The sequence below is a fragment of the Neomonachus schauinslandi genome, chromosome 13 (genome assembly GCF_002201575.2).
Source record: "Neomonachus schauinslandi chromosome 13, ASM220157v2, whole genome shotgun sequence".
Lineage (NCBI taxonomy): Eukaryota > Metazoa > Chordata > Mammalia > Carnivora > Phocidae > Neomonachus > Neomonachus schauinslandi.
In genome coordinates, this window is record NC_058415.1 from 12,424,202 (window position 1) to 12,448,152 (window position 23,951).

General features: G+C 37.4%; 1 protein-coding gene across 1 annotated transcript in view; it reads left to right on the plus strand.

Annotated features, from left to right (window-relative positions):
• CFAP95 (cilia and flagella associated protein 95) overlaps positions 1-21,656 on the plus strand; it is a 71,597-nt gene extending 49,941 nt beyond the window's left edge. Inside the window, exons 5-6 of the mRNA XM_021694363.1 lie at positions 3,590-3,647; positions 21,474-21,656. Of these exons, the coding sequence (XP_021550038.1) occupies positions 3,590-3,647; positions 21,474-21,656 (241 nt within the window). The remainder of the gene's footprint in view (positions 1-3,589; positions 3,648-21,473) is intronic.
• The last annotated feature ends 2,295 nt before the right edge of the window (positions 21,657-23,951 follow it).

Genomic DNA, 23,951 nt, shown 5'->3' on the forward strand with positions numbered 1-23,951 from the left:
GTTTCTGGAGAGGGTTTCATCAGCTTAGTTTTGATTCTCATTTACTGTTTTCTTCTTATAGTAATGTTGCACTTCTCTGTTCATTTTAAGTATGTTGAATTTTCCTAGACCAGCCCCAATCAGGCGATTCTAAGGATGGGCAATGAGACATTTGGGCAGTTTTCTCAATCTCTTAGTTCAAGAGTGCCCTCTACTGTTGGAACAGTGAAGTGATCTTTATTTCATTAAAGGCATCTTTTTTGAAAGAGTGGTGGTTCTAGGACCCTTAATTTCTGAACTTGAGTTCTTATTTTTCTTTATCTTGCTAATTGCTTCCCACTTTCCCAGAGGCAGCACCTTCCCAAAACTGCCACTGCGGTCTTGAATACTTTCCAGGCCTCTTTCTTGGAAAGCCAATGTTCAGATCCTCTAGTCTTAGACTTGGTTCTCAGTATTTCCCCATCAGGGAAGGATGCTTTCTTTCTGGGGGGTGATGCCTTCTGTGTTGCAGCCCCATAACGCACTTGCCCCCCCTCTCCTCTCTTCCATGTAGTCCCCACCTGATTTTGTTCCAGAATGGGCTCTGGATCTGGTGCTACTGATTCTGGATTGTTCTCCCACCTACACGTAAGCCGAAATTTGTAGTCTTCTCTAGCCTCTGTTACACTCTAAGCTTGGGTGACTGTGTGATTTCATTTGCTTTTGCTGTTGATCTATATGGTTTTGGAGGATATATGTAAATATTTGGGTTTAAGGAACCAAAGAATCTAGGAATATCAACTGCTTCTTTTCTGTTTTGTTGGAAGGAGGGGCAGATATTTTCTTACCCAGTTTCCCGGCAGCAACAACAAGGGCATGTGACATCTACTCAGCAAATCACATGGTCCCACCTAAGAGTCTGAATCTGACTAAGTGACTCAAAGACTCAAAAAAGCAGAGGATTAATTTGGAATAAATCCCCTTGCTGACAGCAGGAGAGGTAGCACCCACCATTTAGGATGGGTATAGCCCCTATGGCTATGGATCCCACTTGACTCTGTGTGGTAAGAGAGAAGGGGAGCTTACAGCCTCCCTGGGAAATTCTGTCTCATTCTTAACAGAAATCATCATTCTTTTTAAATCTCGTATTGAGCAGAGATTCCTCTTCCTTCTACCTATGGAACAAAGCCACACAGAGCAAATCTGACTGTAGATTTGTCATTTTATCTTTGTGATTCTGTAATTTTTTTGACTTACATATTCTATGTGTTGTTAGGTTTATGACTTAGGATCTTCCTGGTGTTTGTTCCTTTAATCAGTAGGTAATGATCTTTACAACTAATAACTTTTGACAAAAAGTCAATTACATATGATACTAATATAAGAACACTAACTTCGTGTTAATATTTTCTGGCTGTGTCTTTTTATATGCTTTTACTTTCAAACTTTCTTTGAAAATAATTTTATTCTAGGTATAGAAGCATAGAGTTGTACTATGTAATACACGTTGACATTCAGTTTAAGTCTGAGAAATACTTTCACTGATGAGTTTAACCCTTTACTTTCATTGTGATTGCAAAGATATTTATTTTTATTTTTATGATTTTAATTTGATGAGAAGTGATTTTCCTTTCTTCCTTTTATTCTCCTTTCCTGCTTTTTTATTAGATTGGTCTTTTAAAAAAATTTATTTGCTAGTTTGAAAATTGCATTCTAATTTTTGTTCTTTTAGTTGTCAGTACTCAAACTTGAGTGTGCATCAGCATCACCTAGAGGGCTTGTTAAAACACAGACTGCTGGGCCCTACCCCCAGGTTTCTAACTCAGCAGATTGGGGCTGGGTCCCAGTTGTTTGTATTCCTAACAAGTTTCCAGGTAATGCTAATATTATTACTTTGGAAACCACATCTCAAAAGCCTAACAGGAACTGATGGTTACCACCAGGTAAAATATTAGCACCTGTACCCAATAACTACCCAATAACCATTCTGAGTTCGACTTCCTTGTTATTTTGGAATTCTTTTACTTGTTGAATTCTCTTTCCCACCAGCATAGCCATGCATTAAAATGTTTAAATTTCCTTGTGCCCAATATTTTTAGGTGTGCAATTCTCAGAGGAGTTTCTTTGATTGTCTAGTCCCATAATATTGCCAGAAACAGAAGTAGCGCTTTTTTTTTCTCTTTTATTTTATTTTATTTTTTATTGTTATGTTAATCCCCATGCATTACATCATTAGTTTTAGATATAGTGTTCCATGATTCATTGTTTGTGCATAACACCCAGTGCTCCATGCAGAATGTGCTCTCTTTAATACCCATCACCAGGCTAACCCGTCCCCCCACCCTCCTCCCCTCTAGAACCCTCAGTTTGTTTCTCAGAGTCCATCATCTCTCATGGTTCGTCTACCCCTCCGATTTCCCCCCCTTCATTCTTCCCCTCCTGCTACATTCTTCTTCTTTTTTTTTTCTTTCTTAACATACATTGCATTATTTGTTTCAGAGGTACAGATCTGAGATTCAACAGTCTTGCACAATTCACAGTGCTTACCAGAGCACATACCCTCCCCAATGTCTATCACCCAGCCACCCCATCCCTCCCACCCACCCCCCACTCCAGCAACCCTCAGTTTGTTTCCTGAGATCAAGAATTCCTCATATCAGTGAGGTCATATGATACATGTCTTTCTCTGTTTGACTTATTTCGCTCAGCATAATACCCTCCAGTTCCATCCACGTCGTTGCAAATGGCAAGATCTCATTCCTTTTGATGGCTGCATAATATTCCATTGTATATATATACCACATCAGAAGTAGCACTTTTTAAAATTTATTTAATTATTTCTCATAGGAGAACAATTTTTCTCCCACCCTGAGTTCCAAACAGAGAAGCTTTCTTGCAAGTTTCTCTGGACTGGTGGCTGGAGTTTCTTTGGTTTCTTTTATATGAGGGTATAGACTTTACAGGCTCCTGGCTGTGAGTAGTTGTTTAGCTCTTTGCCTTCTCTGAACCCAAGTCCATGTCTCCAGCCCTTCATATGCAGTTCAAACTCCAGCTTCTAGCCTTGGCACATCATCTTATGACTTCCCATTCTAGTGAGTATCCTATTCATTTCTAGCACCTTAGGGTTTCCCTTTGGAGCTTAGCAGTGCTTACAGACTTGGGGGAAGGAGGATGTATTTATTAAGAATTGCTATGTGTTTAATGGGGTGGAAATTGGGGAAGCTATTAAACTCAGTCCACCTGGTTGTCTTCTATTTTCTTTTTCAGTTGTCATGTAGCAGAGAACATGGGGCATAGGGTCAAAACGGTTTGAGGGGCAGAAAGTGGATGGTAAAGAGAATCCCAAAAGGTTGGAATGCACCTAAGCTCAGGGACTTGGGATTTGTAGCATATCATTAGTACGGGAGTGTAATAAGTGGTGTTGAATTGGAAGTGATTGAAGGAAAGTCATCCTGTCGTGGTAGGTAATGCTATAAACAAGGTCTGGGACAGTTGTATGTTTTAAAAATTTTATTAGGGCCAGTCTTCCTTGAAATGTTTTTATTTCGTGTAAAGGATATAACGCTAAACATTTTAAATATCGTTCTTTTCAGAGTCGTTCTTTTCTCAAATATTGACTTCTCTCTCTTAGGTATGCATTGACAACGTATGCTGAAGAATATGCTCCACCATATGATTATCAGCCACTTGTGAGTATAAAATGGCCGAAAAGCCTTATTCTAATACTTATTTATTTATGTACTTAAAATGATTCTTTATATCGAGTGTAAATAGTCAAGCTTGGGAAGAAAGGACAAATTGCTGAGATTCATGAGATTGTATATTTATTTAGAGATATTAGCTATTTGTGGGAGTCAATGGAATGTTTTATGGTTATGATTTATTTTTGGAAGTTTATAGAATTCAGGGAGAAAATATTGCAGTGTCCAAAATGTATTAGTTATTTTCTTCCTCATCTTGTTTTATTGTCCTTTTCCCTGAATTCAATTTATCTGGAATAAAAACCCACCTTTCAATTCATTTGTATTGCATTGACACATAAAAGTAAGTGGTGTAATTTAGCTCTGGGAGATGTGTATGTTGACAAAATATGTCCAGTTTATAACTTCATTTTACTTGTACTTAAAAAGTTAAACAACAGAAACAAAATAAGGTTGTTTCCTCTTAGTCTTGTTATGGAAATCTTGACTGGTACAATAGGTAAGAGATTTAACTATTGAAAAAGAGGAGGAAATAAAGTCATCTTTATTTTCAGAGTATTATTATGTTCTTAGGAGAACTAACATATTAAACTGAAAAGTAATTAGTAGAAATAAGACCATTTAGTAAGGTGATTGAATACAAAATAAGTATATCAAAAATAATATCTTTGCTTCATATCAGCTTAGTTAACTTATAAAAGAAAAAAACACAAATTACTATAGCAACACAAATTTTAAATAGTAAACTTAGTAAACTTATAAAAGAAAAAAACACAAATTACTATAGCAACACAAATTTTAAATACTTTTTTTTTTTTAAGATTTTATTTATTTATTTGAGAGAGAGAGAATGAGAGAGAGCACATGAGAGGGGGGAGGGTCAGAGGGAGAAGCAGACTCCCTGCCGAGCAGGGAGCCCGACGCGGGACTCGATCCAGGGACTGCAGGATCATGACCTGAGCCGAAGGCAGTCGCTTAACCAACTGAGCCACCCAGGTGCCCCTAAATTTTAAATACTTTTGTGAAGAAAATTCTAACCCATATAAAGATCAATAAAGAAGATGTGGTAGTTTGTCTCCAAAGATGGTGGACTTTCCACAAGCCACTTCCCCAGGACAAGGTGAATGATGCCCCACCTTTTGAATCTGAGCTGTCAGGGAACTGATTTGATCAATAGAACATGACAACAGTGACACTATGCCAGATCTAGGCTAGATTGAAGAAGACTGCTTACAAGTCTTGGAGCCCTGAGCTCCCATGTAAGAAATCGAGGCTACTCTCCTGGAAGGAGAGGCCATGAGGAGGAGCCCTGATGTGCTTGATTCATGGGTGAGGAAGCCATCTTGGATGTCCAGCCTAGTTGAGCCTGAACTGCAGCTCCATCTGCTTTCGGACTGCAACCCATGCAAGATTCCAAGGAAATAATAATGAATTTTTGTTTGAAGCCATTAACTTTATTTTAACAAATGTACACCCAGAGATAACTGAGACAGAAATCTTGACTACAAGGGAACAACAACCATTTTAAGAAACTGGAAAACTAAATTAATTATGAGTTAAATTCATAAATTTTATTATATTAAAAATGGATTTTGTTTTCTATTAGAACTCTAAGATTATGAGTTATTTGAAAGAATAAACAGATGAGAATAATCAATAGTTTTAGAAACCATGGTAAAACCAATTTAGGGAAGATTCATGACATTACATTATATGTTGTATTCTTATTTATTTTTTCTCATCAAAAAAGAGCATTCAGACCATAAAGAAAGCAAATATGATAGCTTATGGATTAATGCCTAATAGGTAAAGAACTTATATATATATTGGCAGGAAAATTGTTAGGGAAAGAGCAAAGGACAATATATAGACAATTTGCAAAGCAGGAAACGTAAAACTAGCTACTAAATATAGGGAAAATCCCACTTTACTAATAATAAGAGATGTGAATTAAAACAATAAAAAATTTTCCTGCTAATAAAATTGGCAATTTTTTTTAAATTTAATTTTATTATGTTATGTTAGTCACCATACAGTACATCATTAGTTTTTGATGTAGCGTTCCCTGATTCATTGTTTGCGTATAACAATGGCATTATTTTTAAAAATAATAATATTTAATGGGTGAAGATGTGATGAAATGGGTACTTTCATCTGTTGCCAGGAAGACTGTAAATTGTTTTAATCTTTCTGGAAAGGAATTTGGCAATATGTATCAAGATACTATTTGATCTAATGGAGCACTGGGTGTTATACGCAAACAATGAATCATGGAACACTACATCAAAAACTAATGATGTATTGTATGGTGATTAACATAACAATAAAATAAAATTTAAAGAAAAGATACTATTTGATCTAATAATTTTCCTTCTAAGAAACTTCCTCAGAGAAAAATAACTCAACTAGGGATAAAATTTATATCCAAGGATACTCATCACGGAATTGTTTGTAATGGCAAAACTTGGAAAGTACCTAATGTTTTAGTATTAGGAGTAGTACTATTAAATATGTTACAATCACATGATGAGTTATTTTATAACCTTTAAATGTCCATAGATGGTTCTTAGTGTCCTGATAAATCTTGATTTAAGGTTAAGAAAAACATTAAGATACAAAATTTATGCATATAGGGGTGCCTGGGTGGCTCAGATGGTTAAGCGTCTGCCTTCGGCTCAGGTCATGATCCCAGGGTCCTGGGATCGAGTCCCGCATCGGGCTTCCCGCTCCTTGGGAGCCTGCTTCTCCCTCTGTTTCTCTCTGTCTCTCATGAATAAATAAATAAAATCTTTAAAAAAAATTTATGCATATAAAATTTATTATATTAATGTAATATGTAAATATTATATATGTATAAACTATGCAAAAATATAGAGGAAAAACCAAAGAAACTGTCAAAATGCTAGTAAAGTTGGCCATTGGATGGTGGGATTCTAGGTGAGTTCTTCATCTTTACACATTTTAGAATTTTCCAATGCAACAAGCATGATGACTTATAATCAGGAAAACCCCAAGGAAACAAATATATTATTTAAAATGAAATTGAGGCCCATTTCCTTACATATATGGGATCTGGCTGCATCTCTAAACAAAAGACAAGACACATAATTAAAAACCCACAAAATTTCAAAGGACTAATTTCTCCACAGGCATAAAGATAAAGAATGTGAGATGTATTCTCAGCGTGCATAAATCTTTGGCCATTGTGTTGTATATTCATGCTTTTAATTTTTTTAGCATTATTTCTCATATTTCTCATGTTGCTTATTTCTATAATAACAGCACAGCATGCCATGGCAGTTATTTGGCTTATTTAGAGTTTTGTTCATTCACTTCCAAGTTCCTTGCCAAAGTAATTGATGTTGAGGCCTGTTTTTTAGCCCTACTCCTAGTGCCCCCATTCGATGAATGCTTACCTTGTTACATTGTTACAGGATACAAAAAAATTAAATTATAATGACAGCAAATGGTTAAATAACAGTAGAATAGTGGCTGAACTCTGACATAGAAGTTACTGTGCACATAAACAAGTGTATGATTCATAAAATACTGACAAAAGAAAGAGAATATTTTTTTCTTACTAGAGACTTCACCATGTGGACTTAGCATAAACACAGTACACCATTCTTAGGCTACAGCCTTTGCAATTATGCAATTCCTGAAGAAATCCTAAAATATTTGGACTCATATTTCAAGTGTTTTGCATGAATTGAAACTATTAATTTTTATATTATCATTTCTTATATTTGTTTAATTGATACTTGCATAAAGTGGGATAGCATTATAGGAATTCTAAAGTGAGTGCAAGTTATCATCCCATAGCTCTAGACATGAGTAAATAAATACAGAGTATTAGGAAGCTATGAAATCATTTTTAAGGCCAGAAATGGAAGAGAATTGCAAGCTACTTCCTCAGAACTCCACCTCTTAAGTTGAATACTTATTATGGCTCACCCCAATTTCAACAAAAGATACCTTCTCTTAAAAGCTTCCCCATCCTTCTCCCAAAGAACCAAAATAGAGGAAAACATTAGATGATTGGTCCAAGGCTGGCTGTTTAAAGTGTACATAAGCTTTTAGGATAAAGGACAAGTGAGCTGAGTTTAATGGTGGAGAGTTGACTGAGCACACTCAGGATGAGTAAGGAAAAGAGTTAGGTCAGGCAGAGAGTAGCAAACTCAGGAAGTTGAAGGGTCAAAGGAATGAGAATGTTGAGAAAAAAAAACAAGCATGGCAATAGTGAAGGGGTGAGAGAGCTGGAAGAATTGGAGGTAATGAGCAAAGGGGATGTACTGGAATTTATTGGAATTTCAGATGTAGAACAATTCTGGGGAATGATAGAGCCCAGGATGTGGACATGGACTGAATTTTGATAATGGAATCAAAGCCGTTGACTTTGAAAAAATGGTAAGCCAGAGTGTTGGCTAGATTCTAAATATGGCTGTTGGAAATCAACCCATAGGACAGCAGAAAAGAAAGGTAATGCCATGGACTGAGTCAAATGACCAAGCTCTCAGTGGGAGCATTTTGGAGGTTAATAGCTCCTCCCAGTCAAGCAGCTGCCATTTGGGTACATCTGGTTGGTCATTATCAATGTGAAGTACCATTTTGTTTTCCTAAATAGAGCTGCCTATTGAATTATCTTTCCAAACATATGAGTAGCTTGAACCCCCAAAATGGTACATATCTTAGTTCACTCAGAGACAGAAAGCTGAGGAAGTTTCTTTTCTTTTTTCCTTTTTTTAAAAATTTTATTTTATTATGTTATGTTAGTCATCATGCATTACATCATTAGTTTTTCATGTAGTGTTCCATGATTCATTGTGTGCATATAACACCCAGTGCTCCATGCAATACGTGCCCTCCTTAATACCCATCACCAGGCTAACCCATCCTCCCACCCCTTATCCCCCTCCCCTCTAAAACCCTCAGTTTGTTTCTCAGAGTCCATAGTCTCTCATGGTTTGTCTCCCCTTCCGATTCCCCCCCTTCATTTTTCCCTTCCTACTATCTTTTTTTTTTAAAACATATAATGTATTATTTGTTTCAGAGGTACAGGTCTGTGATTCATCAGTCTTACACAATTCACAGCACTCACCATAGCACATACCCTCGCCAATGTCCATCACCCAGCCACCCCATCCCTCCCACCCCCCTCCCCTCCAGCAACCCTCAGTTTGTTTCCTGAGATTAAGAGTCTCTTATGGTTTGTCTCCCTCTCTGGTTTCATCTTGTTTCATTTTTTCAAGCTGAGGAAGTTTCTAATAGAGAATTATGTTTTAAAGTTGGTGCAGGGCACCTGGGTGGCTCAGTGGATTAAGTGTCTGCCTTTGGCTCAGGTCATGATTCCAGGGTCCTGGGATCAAGCCCCATGTCAGGATCGGAGCTGAGCAGGAGGTCTGCTTCTCCCTCTCCCTCTGTCCCTCCTCTGGCTCTCTCTCTCTGTCAAATAAAATCTTTAAAAAAAATAAAGTTGGAATGCATTCCAAACTAACTTTGAGGAATCCCTGCCATGTGGTACTGTAGGTATGAAAAGAGGCTGCATCTGTTTAACATTATTCTCTGCAATAGCAGAATTGACCTGTCCTACCACTGGGGCTCAATGCACTGGTACAGATACAGAGTTGTTAAAATACTGATATTTCTGTGCTGATTGGAAATGTGCTGTCACCTTGAGTTCCCCAGAACCCTGCCCCCTGAGTAGCCCCAGCCCCTTCCCTAGACTCCCAGGATGCAGGACTGCATTATGGCTTTCCCAGATCCTGAGGGCTCCTTCTTCCATTAAAAAATAAAACAATATATATTGTACAACTGCAATGATATAAAGACAAATACAATCCAAGTTGGATCACATTCACTTTTGGTGGCAGGGGGTGGATTTAAAAGCTTATTAAAGAAATATATTTCTTAGGCTGTTTGTCTTCTTGCCTATTTATGACTATATTTAATTATATTTTATGTCCATGTTATATGACCATGTTATTGTTAACCCTCTTGAAATTATTACCAATGTACCAATGGGTGTTATTACACAAAACGAATGGGTGTTATTACACAAAACGAAAACATACTCATTTTTGGGGGGAAGTACTTTTGGACTCTTGTACCCTATTTTAAGCAAAAATTTCCATATAATAGCTATTGTTTATGAGATGTTTATGAATATTAAATGACCAGCAACATTTCCTGCTTAGCTATGAGTTTCTACCATTTAATAGAGTTAGTTTTTCAAAATGGCATCTGCATTTTTTATTATGGTAAAATATATGTAATATAAAATTTACTATTCAACTCTTGTTTAGTGTAGAATTAATGGCACTAATACCTTCACTTTGTTACTAGATTCATCTTGAAATTTCTGATTTTAAAAGAAATGAAACATTTTTGTGAGCCCTCAAAAGTACTGTGGGCTCTAGGCACTAAGCCTCCTGTGCCTCATGGTTGAGTGGGCCCAGCCTGAACCTTCTGGAAATTTAATACTTACTTAACCAGGGGCCTCTAGGACTTGCCCAGTCTGAGTGACTGTACTGATTGATAAATACTTTGAGTATCATCCCAGACCAAAATGCATCTTGGCTAGGAGTCAGAGGTGGACAGCAATCTTTAAGAGCCCTTTATTGTTCAGTTAGGCTCATTCACATGCAAGAAAACCCCCAAAGGGATTGGGGAATTGCCTTTAGTTTTCTGCTTCCTGGGAAGAGAGGTCTACCAGTGCTCTTAAAAAGAAGAGAAAGAAAAGAATGACTTGCTGAAAACATCCAAAAGCTAAGACAGTGAGTGAATCTAGAACAGGTTGGGGGCTCTGAAGGAAACATCATTTCTCTGAACTAAATTAGCTTTGGTTTTCTCTTCTTTTTAGAATCTTCTCTTTGTGTCTTTGTTCCATACTGTGCCCCCATGATCTTCCATAATTTCATTCCAGTATACAGTCCTTTTCTTTTTCTGGTTCTCTTTTAAAAACATAATAGCATGCAAAGTTGTGTCATCTAAATTGGTCACATGGAATAATCATGTATAAGCTTTTAGTCCAGAATGAAGTATACTTTTTAAACTAGGTAATGTCCCAGGTTTATGATGTGTTTTCGTGACTTTTATTTTACTATTTTCCCTGAATCTTAATATATCTACTGTTTAATTTTCTCTTTTTTGTCCTGTTAATGTTCTAACTCAGTATCTGCTGACAAAAGAATGATGGCCATTTGCTGAATATCCTTGTTTATCTCATTACATTGACTATTGGCTAAAATGAGAAAGAGTTTTAGATTATTCTACAAATGAGGTAGGGGTGGGAGGTGAATTTGGAGAAGGATGGGGTCATGTGGTTCTACCTAATATTTTTTGATTGATGTCAGGATGTTCCAAAATTCTGCTGTTAGCTAACCACAGGAATAGCCCTCTATTACTTGGGTTCAGAAGGAAATGGTGGCCTTCCTCAATCTAAAATAATGCCTGAAAGATCTCATTGTATGTTATACATGTGTGCTGACCTTATACATAGACACATAGATTTGATGTTGTACCTTATAGGCCAAACAGTTCCAGTTCTGAGTCTTACAGCTGCCAGCATTCAGGGATCACATTTCCCAGGCCCCAATTTCAATTTTAGGACCTGCTGGCATTTCTTCATATAGCTCCACAGGGAGCTATACAGCTTTCCCAGGTTGGGATACAAGAGGATTTACCTTATTTGGGGGACTGTATAGTTGCTAATAGTGAGAGGAAAGAAGGAAGGAAGGAAGGAAGGAAGGATCTCTCTCTCTCTGTCAGTATATATATGCAGTATATATATACACAGTTGACCCTTGAATAATGTGGGAATTAGGGCCACTGACCCCCCCCCACAGTAAAAAATCCACATATAATTTCTGACTCACCAAAAACTTAACTACTAATAGCCTACAGTTGACCAGAAGCCTTAATGATGACATAAGCAGTTAACACACATTTTGTATGTGTATTATATGCTATATTATTACAATAAACTAAGCTAGAAAAAAATGTTATTAAAAATCATAGGAAGAGAAAATACAGTTACAATACTATATTGTATTTATTTTTTAAAAATCTGTGTATAAATGGACCTGCACAGTTCAAACCCATATTGTTCAAGGGTCAACTATTGTCCCAGACATATAGAAATAGAACAAATAGGAGATAGAGATGATAGATAAGTAGACATCCTTCATATCTATCTATCTACCTATCTATCCATCCATCTGTCCATCTATCCCTTTATCTGTCTATCTCTTATTGGTTCTGTTTCTCTGGAGAACTCTTAATAATATAGACAAAATGCTCTGTATGAGCTCGCTGGCTCTCAGATTTCACTATTTACATATTTGAGGTGATTTGTTTTTCTCTCATTGATCCTGTCCCATTCTAATAGTATTTATTTATGACCAAGAAATCTTTTTGATGAAGGACCTTGGCAAACATTTAATTTGAATGTACTTGAAAATTAGGAAATGAGTATTTTAACTCCTGCTCATCTCATGTACCACTAACAGTTGGGAAATTGTGGTCTTAATTCTCAGGAAACTCAGATTTTCAAGTGTTTTGTTGTTGTTGTATTGTTTTAGTAGAAAGAACCCTGTTTTCTCTAAAACTATGCCTTCATTTTATATATCCTTCTGAATCTAAGTAACTATGATCTTCTTTTGTTTCTGCGTCAAATCATAAAGCTTAATTCTAATTTCTTTCTTTTAATTATGTCTAACTTCTACAATGAACATATTTGACTTTTGTAAAGAAGAAAAAAACTTTAAAAAATGAGAACCCTGGGCCTCAAATTTATAACTAGCCATACCATTATAAGTATAAAATAGTGGCAGGTGTCCTCACATAATGTAGACTGAGGAATAAAAAAAAATGATATTTTTTTCTATGATTAAAATGATAGGACCAATCAAAATTTGTGCATAAAAAATAAAAAATGTGTCAATAGCTAAGGTTTAATACTGTATTGCTTATTTTTTGATGCTGGCCATTACTAAAGTTTGTGTGATATTGTTTAAAGTCAGCTTATTTTGTGAAGTGATTGTTCATATAGATCTCCATATTTTTCTTTGTGATGACCAGACTCAGTAATGATATAGATATTTATATTTATATCCATGGCCTAAACTTCCTTGCACTTCCCATTGACAATTTTCCTTTAGTTGAATACCTCTACTGGTTACAAATGTTTTTCCTTTGTAAAATTTTATCAAATAAAAAGGTATAATAAATATTTCTTAGATACATAACAAAAATATATCCAACTAGTGATAGTTTGTCGTAGCTACATTTGCCATTTACTCTTAGGTCTATAATGGAATCCCTGGGAGAAGAAAATATCCAATAGAAATGAAATCATTTTTAAAGAAGTGAGGAAGTGAATGTCTGAGATACCTCTCCTCCATGATCCCTAGGGTTGGTAAAGTAGATTTGGCTGTATGGAAATTGTCCTTTTTTCTCCCACATCACTCTGCATGTGTGTATAGAAGACAACCTCAATGGGGGATGACAGGTCTTCAGTCAAGTGCATATAACAGCTAAATAATTTTATACATTATGTATACTGAAAATAATGAAATGAAATCTCACAGTAATCTACCTGTATATTTATTTACTTTTACTCCATCCAATGTGACATTCACATAAATAAGCTTGCTGCCTCAAATACCTTTTTAAGACTAGATGAAGTACCCCAAATGAGCATACTTACAGGTATGCTAGGGAAGAATGGTCTTTGCTGTATGAATGCCAGGTGGCTAATAGCTATCTGTAATGGTGGACACAAGGTTAGTTCACAGTGACTAATTTGGCCAGGAAACATAACACATTGTGAATTTTTATGGATGATCTGGATGAAGGAATTGAGACTATGCTTTCAAATTATCGTATAATATTAAATTAGGCAGAGTTACTGATGTTTCAGAAAGCAGGCTGAAAACTGAAAATGACCTTGAAAAATAAAACTATAAAAAATAAAAGATCCCAAAGAAATAAAATGAAATCAAATAAGACTAAGTATAACCAAAACTGGGTGAGGACTGAATACAGTTGACTAAGAAACAGTCATGTCATTTTATTCCGAAGAAAGTTCAGGAGACAACTGTGCTCAGAGTAAGAATATAGCACTCAGGGGGCCGTGGGGTTGGGGGTGAGGAGGGGATGGGGATTTAAGAACAGGATGCCTGCCTCTTAAAGATATGCGGATACATTTTATTGATATAGGTGGTAAAACCATAGGCTGTTTTGTCCTTCATAATGTCAGAAGGTCAAGTAGGGGCCCACTCACTAAGAGGACACTCCTGTAACATCCTGACCATGTCTGTCCATGATTTGTTTAAAAGAAGAGGGAAGAGAAAGAGAAGAAAAGGAAGAAAGCTTTCTTAACCTTAAGGCAGATTTTCCCCATATTCTCTTGCTGCATCTTTAGTGCTTCCTGTTTCTATAGAGCCTGTTTGCCCTCAGCATATCTTTCTCTGACATGCTTTTCCCATCTTTTATCAGGATGTTTCATTTGACTTCCTCTAGTTCCCTGAAACAGCACTGTTGTTTGGTTTGTGTTTTGTCAGGTGTTTCCCTCTATGAAGTTTCTTTGGAAGTGGGCACTTTTTGGTTACCACTGCATTCCTCCACCTCCCTCAACCTTCAGAAGCTATGACATTGCCCACTTCATACCTCTCCTTCTGTGCCCTTCATGGCTTCTTTATGGACCCAGCCATGAGCATCCATAGGACTTGGGATCCAGAACTCTGTGCTTCTCATTTTATGTAATCTCAGAGAATTCATTCACTCCCATGGTTCCTCAACCATCACCTTTTGGGGGTAATGTGTTTTATATAATTTCAAACTTACAGGAAAGTTGCAAGAATGGCACAAGGAGCTCTCATATAATCTTTACCCAGAGTCACCAATTGCTTACCATTTGAGAGTAGGCTGGAGACATTGAACTCCTTTGCCTATAAACAGTTCAGTGTGTATTTCCTAAGAACAAGGACACATAGCTATGGTAATATTTTCAACCTCAGGAATAATTGATGCAGTCTAATTATGTAATTCACAGTTGGTATTCAAGTATCATCCGTGGTCCCAATACTGTTCCTTAGAGCTATTTTTCCCCAGCCAATGACTACTACTGTGCATAGGGCACTGACCTCTCCAGGCCATCTATCCCACAGCACCACCTTTCAAAGATTTTGTACTGATGTCCTCTCACATTTAAAACGTCTAAAATGTGACTCATCATTTCTCTCCTATAACAAATTCTCCCCCATCTCCATGTCTTTCCTATTCCATTTAGTGGTTTTAGGACTCTCCCAGCCATCCAGATTTGAAGCTATGGATCATCTTTGCTTCTTTATCTTCAGTTGGCCTGCTAGGTCCTCTAAGTTCTTCCTGTGAAATGTCTCTTCCAGTCTGGCTCTGTGTAAGCCATTGTGCACTGATAGCCACCCATTCCACACCTCAGACAAAATTTTTCTGTGATCCTCATCTACCTGAAAGGCTCAGAAAAAGCTCATAGTGATTATCCTATCTTAAATATAACGTCGTCAGCACTCAGTGTCTGTGTAGCTCCAGAACAGTGAACCAACCAACAACAACGTGTGGTGATTCACACAACTGCTTCTATGGACCATTTCTAAACATTTCTTCCCACTCCCACTAAATAAGTGTTGAACAGACATGTAAATATTATGTTAGGGTGTGGGAATACAACAACTGTCTGCAACTCACATATGCAGAGGAAAAGTGTCTAACTGATAACTAGCCTTCTTCTTGAGCCCACCACCAGTAGGAAAACACTAACTCTTCAGTCCATTTACAACTTAGTCTGATTCCATAATTTAAATAGTTCCTATAGGAGGTGTTCAATCTCCTTTAAAAAACTCTCATTTTCTCAGAGATCTTCCATCCATTGTTGGCAGAAAAGAACTAACATAGTAGAACTGAGCCTGTTATCTATTAAAAAGCCTGCTTGCTAGGTTGGCCCTTGGCTAGCATCTAGAAACTAGACTTGTGGGATTAGAATTCCCTAATGAGAGAGGCTCATTGCACCTAAACTGTTTGTGCGAACAATATGGTTCGTGTTGAACTTGTGGGAGTCTGGAATTCTGGTATTGCAAGGCAACGAGTGCCTCTGTGACCAGCCCCCAAGAAAAAGCTTGGCACTGAGGCTCTAATGAGCTTCCCCAGTAAACAGCATTTCACAATTCTTTGCTGGGGAAATTAAGTGCATCCTGTGTGACTCACCAGGAGAGGACTCTTGGAAGTTTGCACCTGGCCTCCTCTGAACTGCAGCCCACGTGCCTTTCCCCTTGGCTGATTTTGCTTTGTATCCATTTGCTGCAGTAAATCATAGCCACAAATACAACTATATGTTGAATCCTGTGAGTCTTCGTAGCAAAATCATTGAATCTAGCGGTAATCTTGAGAAACCCCAACACATCCTACTTTTCTCCATGTGGCAGATTGTTATTTTTCCCAAATGGGTGCAGCACGTGTGGTCATCCCACGTACTCTTGCAATGTGATTTTGACACTCTTCCCATTGAGAGGCAGAGTCCTTATTGCCTCCACTAGAGCTGGGTGACCTGTGACTGCAGTAGAAGTGATGCTATGTGAATTTGGAGGCCAGGTGATAAAAAGCAGTGTAGTTTCCTCCTGGTTCTCTCTGTGCCATTGTCATTCTCAGAACCCAGTCACCATGGTGTGAGAAAGCCCAAGCAGGCCCCTGGAGAGGACTTGGGTAGTTGTTCCAGTCAATAGCCCAGCTGAGGTCCCAGCAGACAGCCAGTATCAACCACCAACTGGAGTGAGGGATGTTTCTAACCCCAGCCTTCAAGTCATTCCCGGCTTTCAAGTCTTCTCCGCTGAAGCCTCAGACAATGTGGAACAGAGGGATGCTGTCTTTGTTATACCCCTCCCAAATTCCTGACCCAGAGAGTCTAGAAATGGGTATTGTTTTATACTGCTCTCTGTGGGTTGACCTGTTACACAGCAATAGTAACTATGACTCTAAGACGGCATCCAAGTATATGGAGAGAGGGAAGTGACTTACCATCCCGATGCCAGAGGGCAAGAGTAGGATTTTTGTGTGTGCTATTGTCTGCCTCTTCTGGTCTCTGAGGTAATGTCCCTAGTTCACCCAGCTGCTCTTTTCCTTGCTGGCATTGGTGACTATGGTCTGTGGATGTTGAACTGTCAGTCTTTTTCTATTTCCCTCTCTTTCTCTCTGGGCTAGGTTGGAGCCCAGATGGCTTGCCTGGGATAACTCATCCTCATTTCCACTCCCATAGGTATTGTAGACCCAACAGAAGATTCCTATGCCTCTCATCAGCCGCAGCTCCAGTGTTTGGCTTTGCAGCTCCTGTTAGTAACCCCCTTGCAGACTTGCCACAGGATGCCAGAGGTGACTCAGAGTCTTCCTCTGCCTGAGCATGCTGCTCCACCAGTCTGGGTATTGTTGTACTCCAGACAAATGAAAGGGCAGCCTGAGATGCTCAGTTTCGAGTTTTCATGAGGGATGGGGGCCTCTTATGCCTTTCCGCCATTACTCTCTTTTATCTCATACATTTCTCTCTGTCCAGGTCAGAGGAATTCTGGCTGATTAAAGTCTTGGAAGGGGAAAATTGGGAAATACATTGGTCTTTCTGCCGTCCTTCTTTTCCCTTTTCCCTTATTTTCTCATTCCTGTAATTCCCCAAACAGACTCTTCCCTGTCTTCCTACTATCCATTCCAACTTTTGGTTAAGACTTAATGCAAAAGATATTTTTCCTACATATTGGGAGAACTCTATGATCTGAGGTCTTCCAGGTTTGGACATTGATATTCTAAAGTCCTCAAGACTGAGTTGGATTGCAAGGCTATTATCTTGCTAAAAAATCCTATTTTGCATGTTAGAAGCTGATATTACTTTGCTTTTTGGTTGCCATTTTTTTTCTGAAACAAACTGTGATCTCACCTTGGGCAAATGGTTGGTTACACACAGAAAGGGCAAAACTGTTTGTCATTTGGAGATGATTACCCCCTGTATACTTGGTTTGAGTGGCACACCAAATTATTTGCTTGTTCAGGACTCCTACCATCTCAGTTTGGCCTTGGGTCTGAGCTGCAGTCAATATTAAGGTCCTTGAGGGGCGCCTGGGTGGCTCAGTTGGTTAAGCGGCTGCCTTCAGCTCAGGTCATGATCCTAGAGTCCCACATCGGGCTCCTTGCTCAGCGGGGAGTCTGCTCCTCCCTCTAACCCTCCCCCCTCTTGTGCTCTCTCTCTCTCTCTCAAATAAATGAATAAAAACTTAAAAAAAATATTAAGGTCCTTCAGGGTGAATCTTGGTGCAGCTGCTTTATTCTATCTTGTGCCTTTTGTATTAAACTTTGAAAAACATGAAAAACATAGCCTGCTTCCTTAAAATAACTACACCTTCTAGGTTCCTAATAGTTTGTTATTGTCCTGTTTTGTTTGTTCATCTATTCCATATTTGTGTCCTTCTAATTCCTGATTATATGTTTAGTCACAAATTTATTGTTTGCCTTTACTCCTACTTTATATATTTGTCTTACTTCCTAGTTTTTACCCATTTCTTTTTGCTCTGATTCTCAGTAACTCAGTGTTCCAACATTGCAGATTATTCAGGTACACGTTAGTTAGGATGCTTTTAGTAGATTGTACAAACCCCAGCTCAAGTCAAGCCAGACAATAAAAGCAATTTATTGGTTCACATTTTTTTGAAAAGTCAGGTTTCAGGAAAGGAGTGATACAGCAATGTCATCATGCTTCTTACTGACTCTCAAATCTGCCTTTTATGGTGTTGATTTCATGCTAAACTGATTGGAGGAGGGCTACTAATAGAAATCTGGGCTAGATGCTTCCTCATTTATGTCCAACAATGGAAAAAGGGTTTCTTTCCTCCAAATCACTGAACAGAAGTCTTAGGCTTTACTTTGTTTGGGCAAACTCAAAACACATGTCTGACGTTGGATCAATCACTATCATTGAAAAAGGAGTGAGGGATTATTGTGATTGTCATAGGTTAGATTCTGCCCCTACAGTTTGGAGTGGGATCCATTTACCCACATTGCATGGCTGTCACACAATGCGAAATGGGAGAAGTAGATTCAGGGTGAGTTGGAGTCACGTCTTAAAGTTTGCGTGAGCTGATTATGCTCATGTCTTCCCAACTCAGTGTTCACTGACCTCACTTTGGTAGCTCGAAGTCAGCCATAGCAGGAGTATTTACACCACAGAAATTGGCAAATATCACAAATAAGTTGTGTGGGATTTTTTGGTGGGGAGCTGGCTTACCAATGCACCTCTGATAATGGGAGGGACTTAATTTCATGTGTGTTAATAGGAAACAGTCTCTTAACTAGTTTTCCTAACTTCAAGATTGCTTACCCCTACTATCCACTTTTAAAAAATGACAGCTTTACTAAGATAACTCACATGCCACAAAATTCACCCTTTTAAAGTGTACAATTCAGTGATTTTTGTATATCCATAGAGTCATACAGTCATCAGCACGATCAATTAGACAACATTTTCATCACCCCTAAAAAGAAACCGCATATGTATTAATCAAGGTTCTCTACAGAGAGAAACCACATATATATATGCAGAGAGAGAGAGACTTATTGTAAGGAATTGGCTAATGCAATATGGAGGCTGAGAAGTCCCACAGTCTGCTGTCTGCAAGCTGCAAACCCAGGAGAGCTGGTGGTGTAATTCAGTCCCAGTCTAAAGGCCTGAGAACCACGAGTACCAAGAGCAGGATAAGATTAATGTCCAAGCTCAGGCAATCAGGCAGGAAGGGACTGAATTCTTACTTCCTCTGCCTTTTTCTTCCATTTCTTTTATTCCCTCAGCAGATTGGAAGGTGCCCACCTACCTCCATTGGGAAGAGCAAACTGCTTTACTGAGTCCACAGATTCAAATACTAATTTCATCTAGAAACACCCTTACAGGCACAACTCAGAAATAATGTTTAGCCAAATGTTTGGATGCCCCGTGATCTCGTCAAGTTGACACATAAAATTGGCCACCGCACCCATTAACAGTCTCTCCTCATTCTCCCCCTCCCCCTAGTCCCTTGCAAAGTTCCTTTCTGTCTCCGTGGACTTGCCTATTTTGGACATTCTGTAGAAGGAATCATACAATGTGTAGTCTTGTGGTTTAGTTTTTTTCACTTAGCCTGTTTTCGTGGTTCATCTATGCTACAGCATCTGTCAGTATTTTATTGCTTGTATTGCCAAATAATATTTCACTGTGTGGATAGACCACATTTTGTTTATCCATATCAGTTGATGACATGTGAGTTCTTATTCTAATTCTAATTATAGTTCTGGAATCTGGTCCTTTCTACCTTCAGTCTTTAGTACCTTCTTGCTGCCAGAATCCTTTCTTTAAAAACATCACATTTAAGCTTGTCATTCACCTGATCAAAATAAATCATCCTTCCTGCCTAGGAGATGCTAGAGGAACACATCAACCCTGCATTTGACGCTTCCTTCAATTTGACGGAAGCTTGCCTAGGAATGAGCAGATCCTGCCTCCCTGTGAGCAGGCACGTTTGGCCAGTAATACTCAAATCTCATTGAAAGGGCCTCTACTGAACCAAAAACCAACATACAAGCCCCAAAGAAATTAGACCCTGACTATGAAAAACAAAAGCCCAAACTATAGAAAGTAACATGGATATAATGTAGTTTTAGGATTTTGTCATTTATTTCATCTCTTAATTATTGAGAATTTCATGGGGGTACTGGAGGGATAATAGATCTTACAATTAGATAGTTAGTTTGAAGTCCTGGCTAAGTTGTTTAATATTGACATTCTTTAAATCCTCTTTTTCTGAGATTTTAAGCAAATTGTCTTTTCCTATATGTAAAGTGGGAGTAATAATTCCTATGTCAGAGTTCTGCTATGGATTAAAAGATATAAACACTCAACTACCGTGCCCAACCCATAATAGACACTCAGTAAATCCGTTGACCCTATTATTATTGTTATGGTTGAATATATGGTTAAATTTTTCAATTATTTTCAATAAGGCCAATCTAAGATTAGAATTATTTTGGTGTTCTTTCATTGTTTTATAGTTCTGGTGATTTAATTTCAATATTGTGTCAGTGCTTTAAAATTAGTACCAATTTTAAGCAGAAATTAGATAATCAGTTCAAGGGCTTTATGTTCCTTGTCTACCATTACCCTTGATGTAATCTGAGAGAATCAATATTTCCTTTGGGAAGTGGTCAATGAGAGTGTCTTGTTTTATCACAACAGAATCTTCTACGAAGTGCTTTAAGGATAAATACTTTAAACATGATACTGGGTTATCCTGAGGTCAATTTCTCGGAGGAATAAATCTTTGAGTTTGGCATTTACGACTTGATAGCAACTATGAAAGATACAACCTAAGATATTATTCTTTGGAATGATTATAATTTTTATTAACTTTAAAAAGGTGTTGAATGATAGTTAAATTATAATTGTTTTGGTCTTATGTAGGCGATCATAAAATTTAAGTTGTTCTTTGGGCCATGTATTTATGGTTTACAAAAGTTTTATATGTGTAACAATTTATCTTTTTAGTTTTATAAATAAAACAACCGTGAACTAGAGGCTTCTTTCAGAATTAAATTATTTATAAATACTGTAGCCATTTTTTTCATTGAAGCATTTGTAATTTGATATATTAAGTTAATTGTGTGTAAATTAAACTTGGATCATAATAAGACTAACATATTGAAGATCAACTTCTAGAAATCACTTGTTTTTACATATCTTGGTCATTCAATATTATTTCTCTTTCTCCCCCCACCCAATAGGATTATCCTTGTCAAGATGATTATTCAGTAGTCCACAGAAAATGCCGTTCTCAGTTCACTGATCTTGATGGTTCCAAAAGATCTGGCATCAACACTTGGCATGACAAGAGTGGGATTTATGCTAATTCATGTGTAAAACGAAAACTCTACCCATTAACTGGTGGTCCTATTATCCCCTTTTAAAAGTAATCTATGGAATCAGATTCTCTAACCAATGAAAGAATAATGGAAATAACAGTTGATTTTTCTATCCTAATAAATGCAATGGAAATGTTACTATAGTAGTTTCCTTCAAAAACAAAATCTTACATATTCTAGGCCAGCATATATATATGCTTTTCATTAGCTGCTCTGGTATTTTCCAAAGTTTAGTATGTATACCACCGAGAGTGTACAACACAATTCTTGATGGTACTTGGTGGAATTTTCTTTTATTTATAGACTATGTATTTATTTCAAATTTTATTAGAAAAAAATGCATAAAGCTAGCATAAAGCTTATGATTGCTCAGGATATGGCTGATTAAAAAAATAAGCTACCTTACATTCCATTTTTAAGTGAATAAAAATATAGGTGGCGCTCAGATTTGACATGAAACTCATATGACTGAAGTTTGGGCAACACTGGCCCTATGGTAGTGGGGAATGTGACTATTTATAGACTTTGATTTATCTGTAGTAGCTGACTGCAGTGTGGATTGTTTATCCAGCATAGCGTTTTTCCTTACTTAAGATAATACTTTTTGAGTCCATGGATAGGAGAGATGTAGACAGACTCTTAGTGAAACATTACGGTTTGATGGGAAAATCCGGTCATCTAATGTTAGATTTAGAAGAGATCTTGGCAATTGTTCTGACTCACCATCCACTTTAAGGATGAGCAAATAGAAACCCGCAGAGGTTTAAGTAGGTTTTCCTCTTACATAAATAGCAGGCTCTAGATAATCTTTGAAGTGCATTTGACCTTTTCTTTCTTCTTTTTTTAGGATTTATTTATTTATTTGAGGGGGGATACGAGCAGAGGGAGAGAAAATCCCAAGCAGATTCTGTGTTCATGCAGGGCTCCATCCCATGACCCCGAGATCACAACCTCAGTCAAAACCAAGAGTCAGACGGTCAACTGACTGCGCCACCCAGGCGCCCCAGACCTTTCATTTCTTTTGAGGATATGGGTTTAATTATTTGGTCGGCCTAGGCTTAAATTTACTCTCATTATTTTTCTTTAAAAAATAAATTCATGAAATAGCATTTCATGATAAATGCTAATTTAGCATCGCCTCCAACTCCAGCAAAATATGGTAAAAACCATAAGCCTTGTGAGTGGAGAAATGATAATTAATAAAGAAAATGTGGATATACCAAGTAAGCATTCACCAGCAGAGTTTGACCATAATTTCTTGCTGCTTTAAAGTATTTGCCTGCACAAACACACATGCTATATATACACACACACACATACATATATATATGTATATATATATGCATAAATATGTATATTATATATAATGTTAATTCTTGTTCTTATTTTTAATTGAGGTATAGTTGACATACAATATTATATTAATTTCAGATGTGCAACATAGTGATCTGACAATTATATACATTATGATATGCTCACCATGATAAATGTAGTTACCATCAGTCATAATAAAGAGTTACTACAGTATTTTTGGCCCTCTTCCCTATGTTGTACTTGTCATTCCCATAACTTATTTATTTTATAACTAGAAGTTTGTACCTCTTAATCTCCTTCACCTATTTCACCTATTCTCCATGATTTCCCTCCCCTCTGGCAACCACCGGTTTGTTCTCTGTATTCATGAGTGTTTTTCTGTTTGTTTGTTCATTTGTTTTGTTTTTTAGTTTCCACATATAAGTAAAATCATATAGTATTTGCCTTTCTCTGTCTGACTTATTTCACTTAGCATAATGCCCACTAGGTCCATCCATGTTGTTACGAATGGCAAGATTTCATTCTTTTTTTATGGCTGAGTAATATTCACTGTGTGTGTGTGTGTGTGTGTGTGTACCACATCTTCTTTATCCATTCATCTATCAGTGGACGCTTAGGTTGCTTCCATATCTTGGCTATTACAATAATACTGCAATAAACATAGGGGTGCGTAAATCTTGTTGAATTGGTGTTTTCATTTTCTTTAGGTAGATACCCAGAATTAGGATTACTGAATTATATAGTATTTCTAGTATTTTAATTTTTAATTTCTTGAGGATATTCCATATTTTTTTCCATAGTAACTATACCAATTTCCATTCCCCTCAACAGTACACAAGGGTTCCCGTTTCTCTCCATCCTCACCAACACTTGTTATTTCTTATCTTTTCATTACTAGCCATTCTGACCAGTGTGAGGTAATATCTCATTGTGGTTTTGCTTTGCATTTCCTTGAGATTAATGATGTCGAGCATCTTTCCAAGTTTCTGTTGCCCATCTGTATGTCTTCTTTTTTAAAAAATTTTT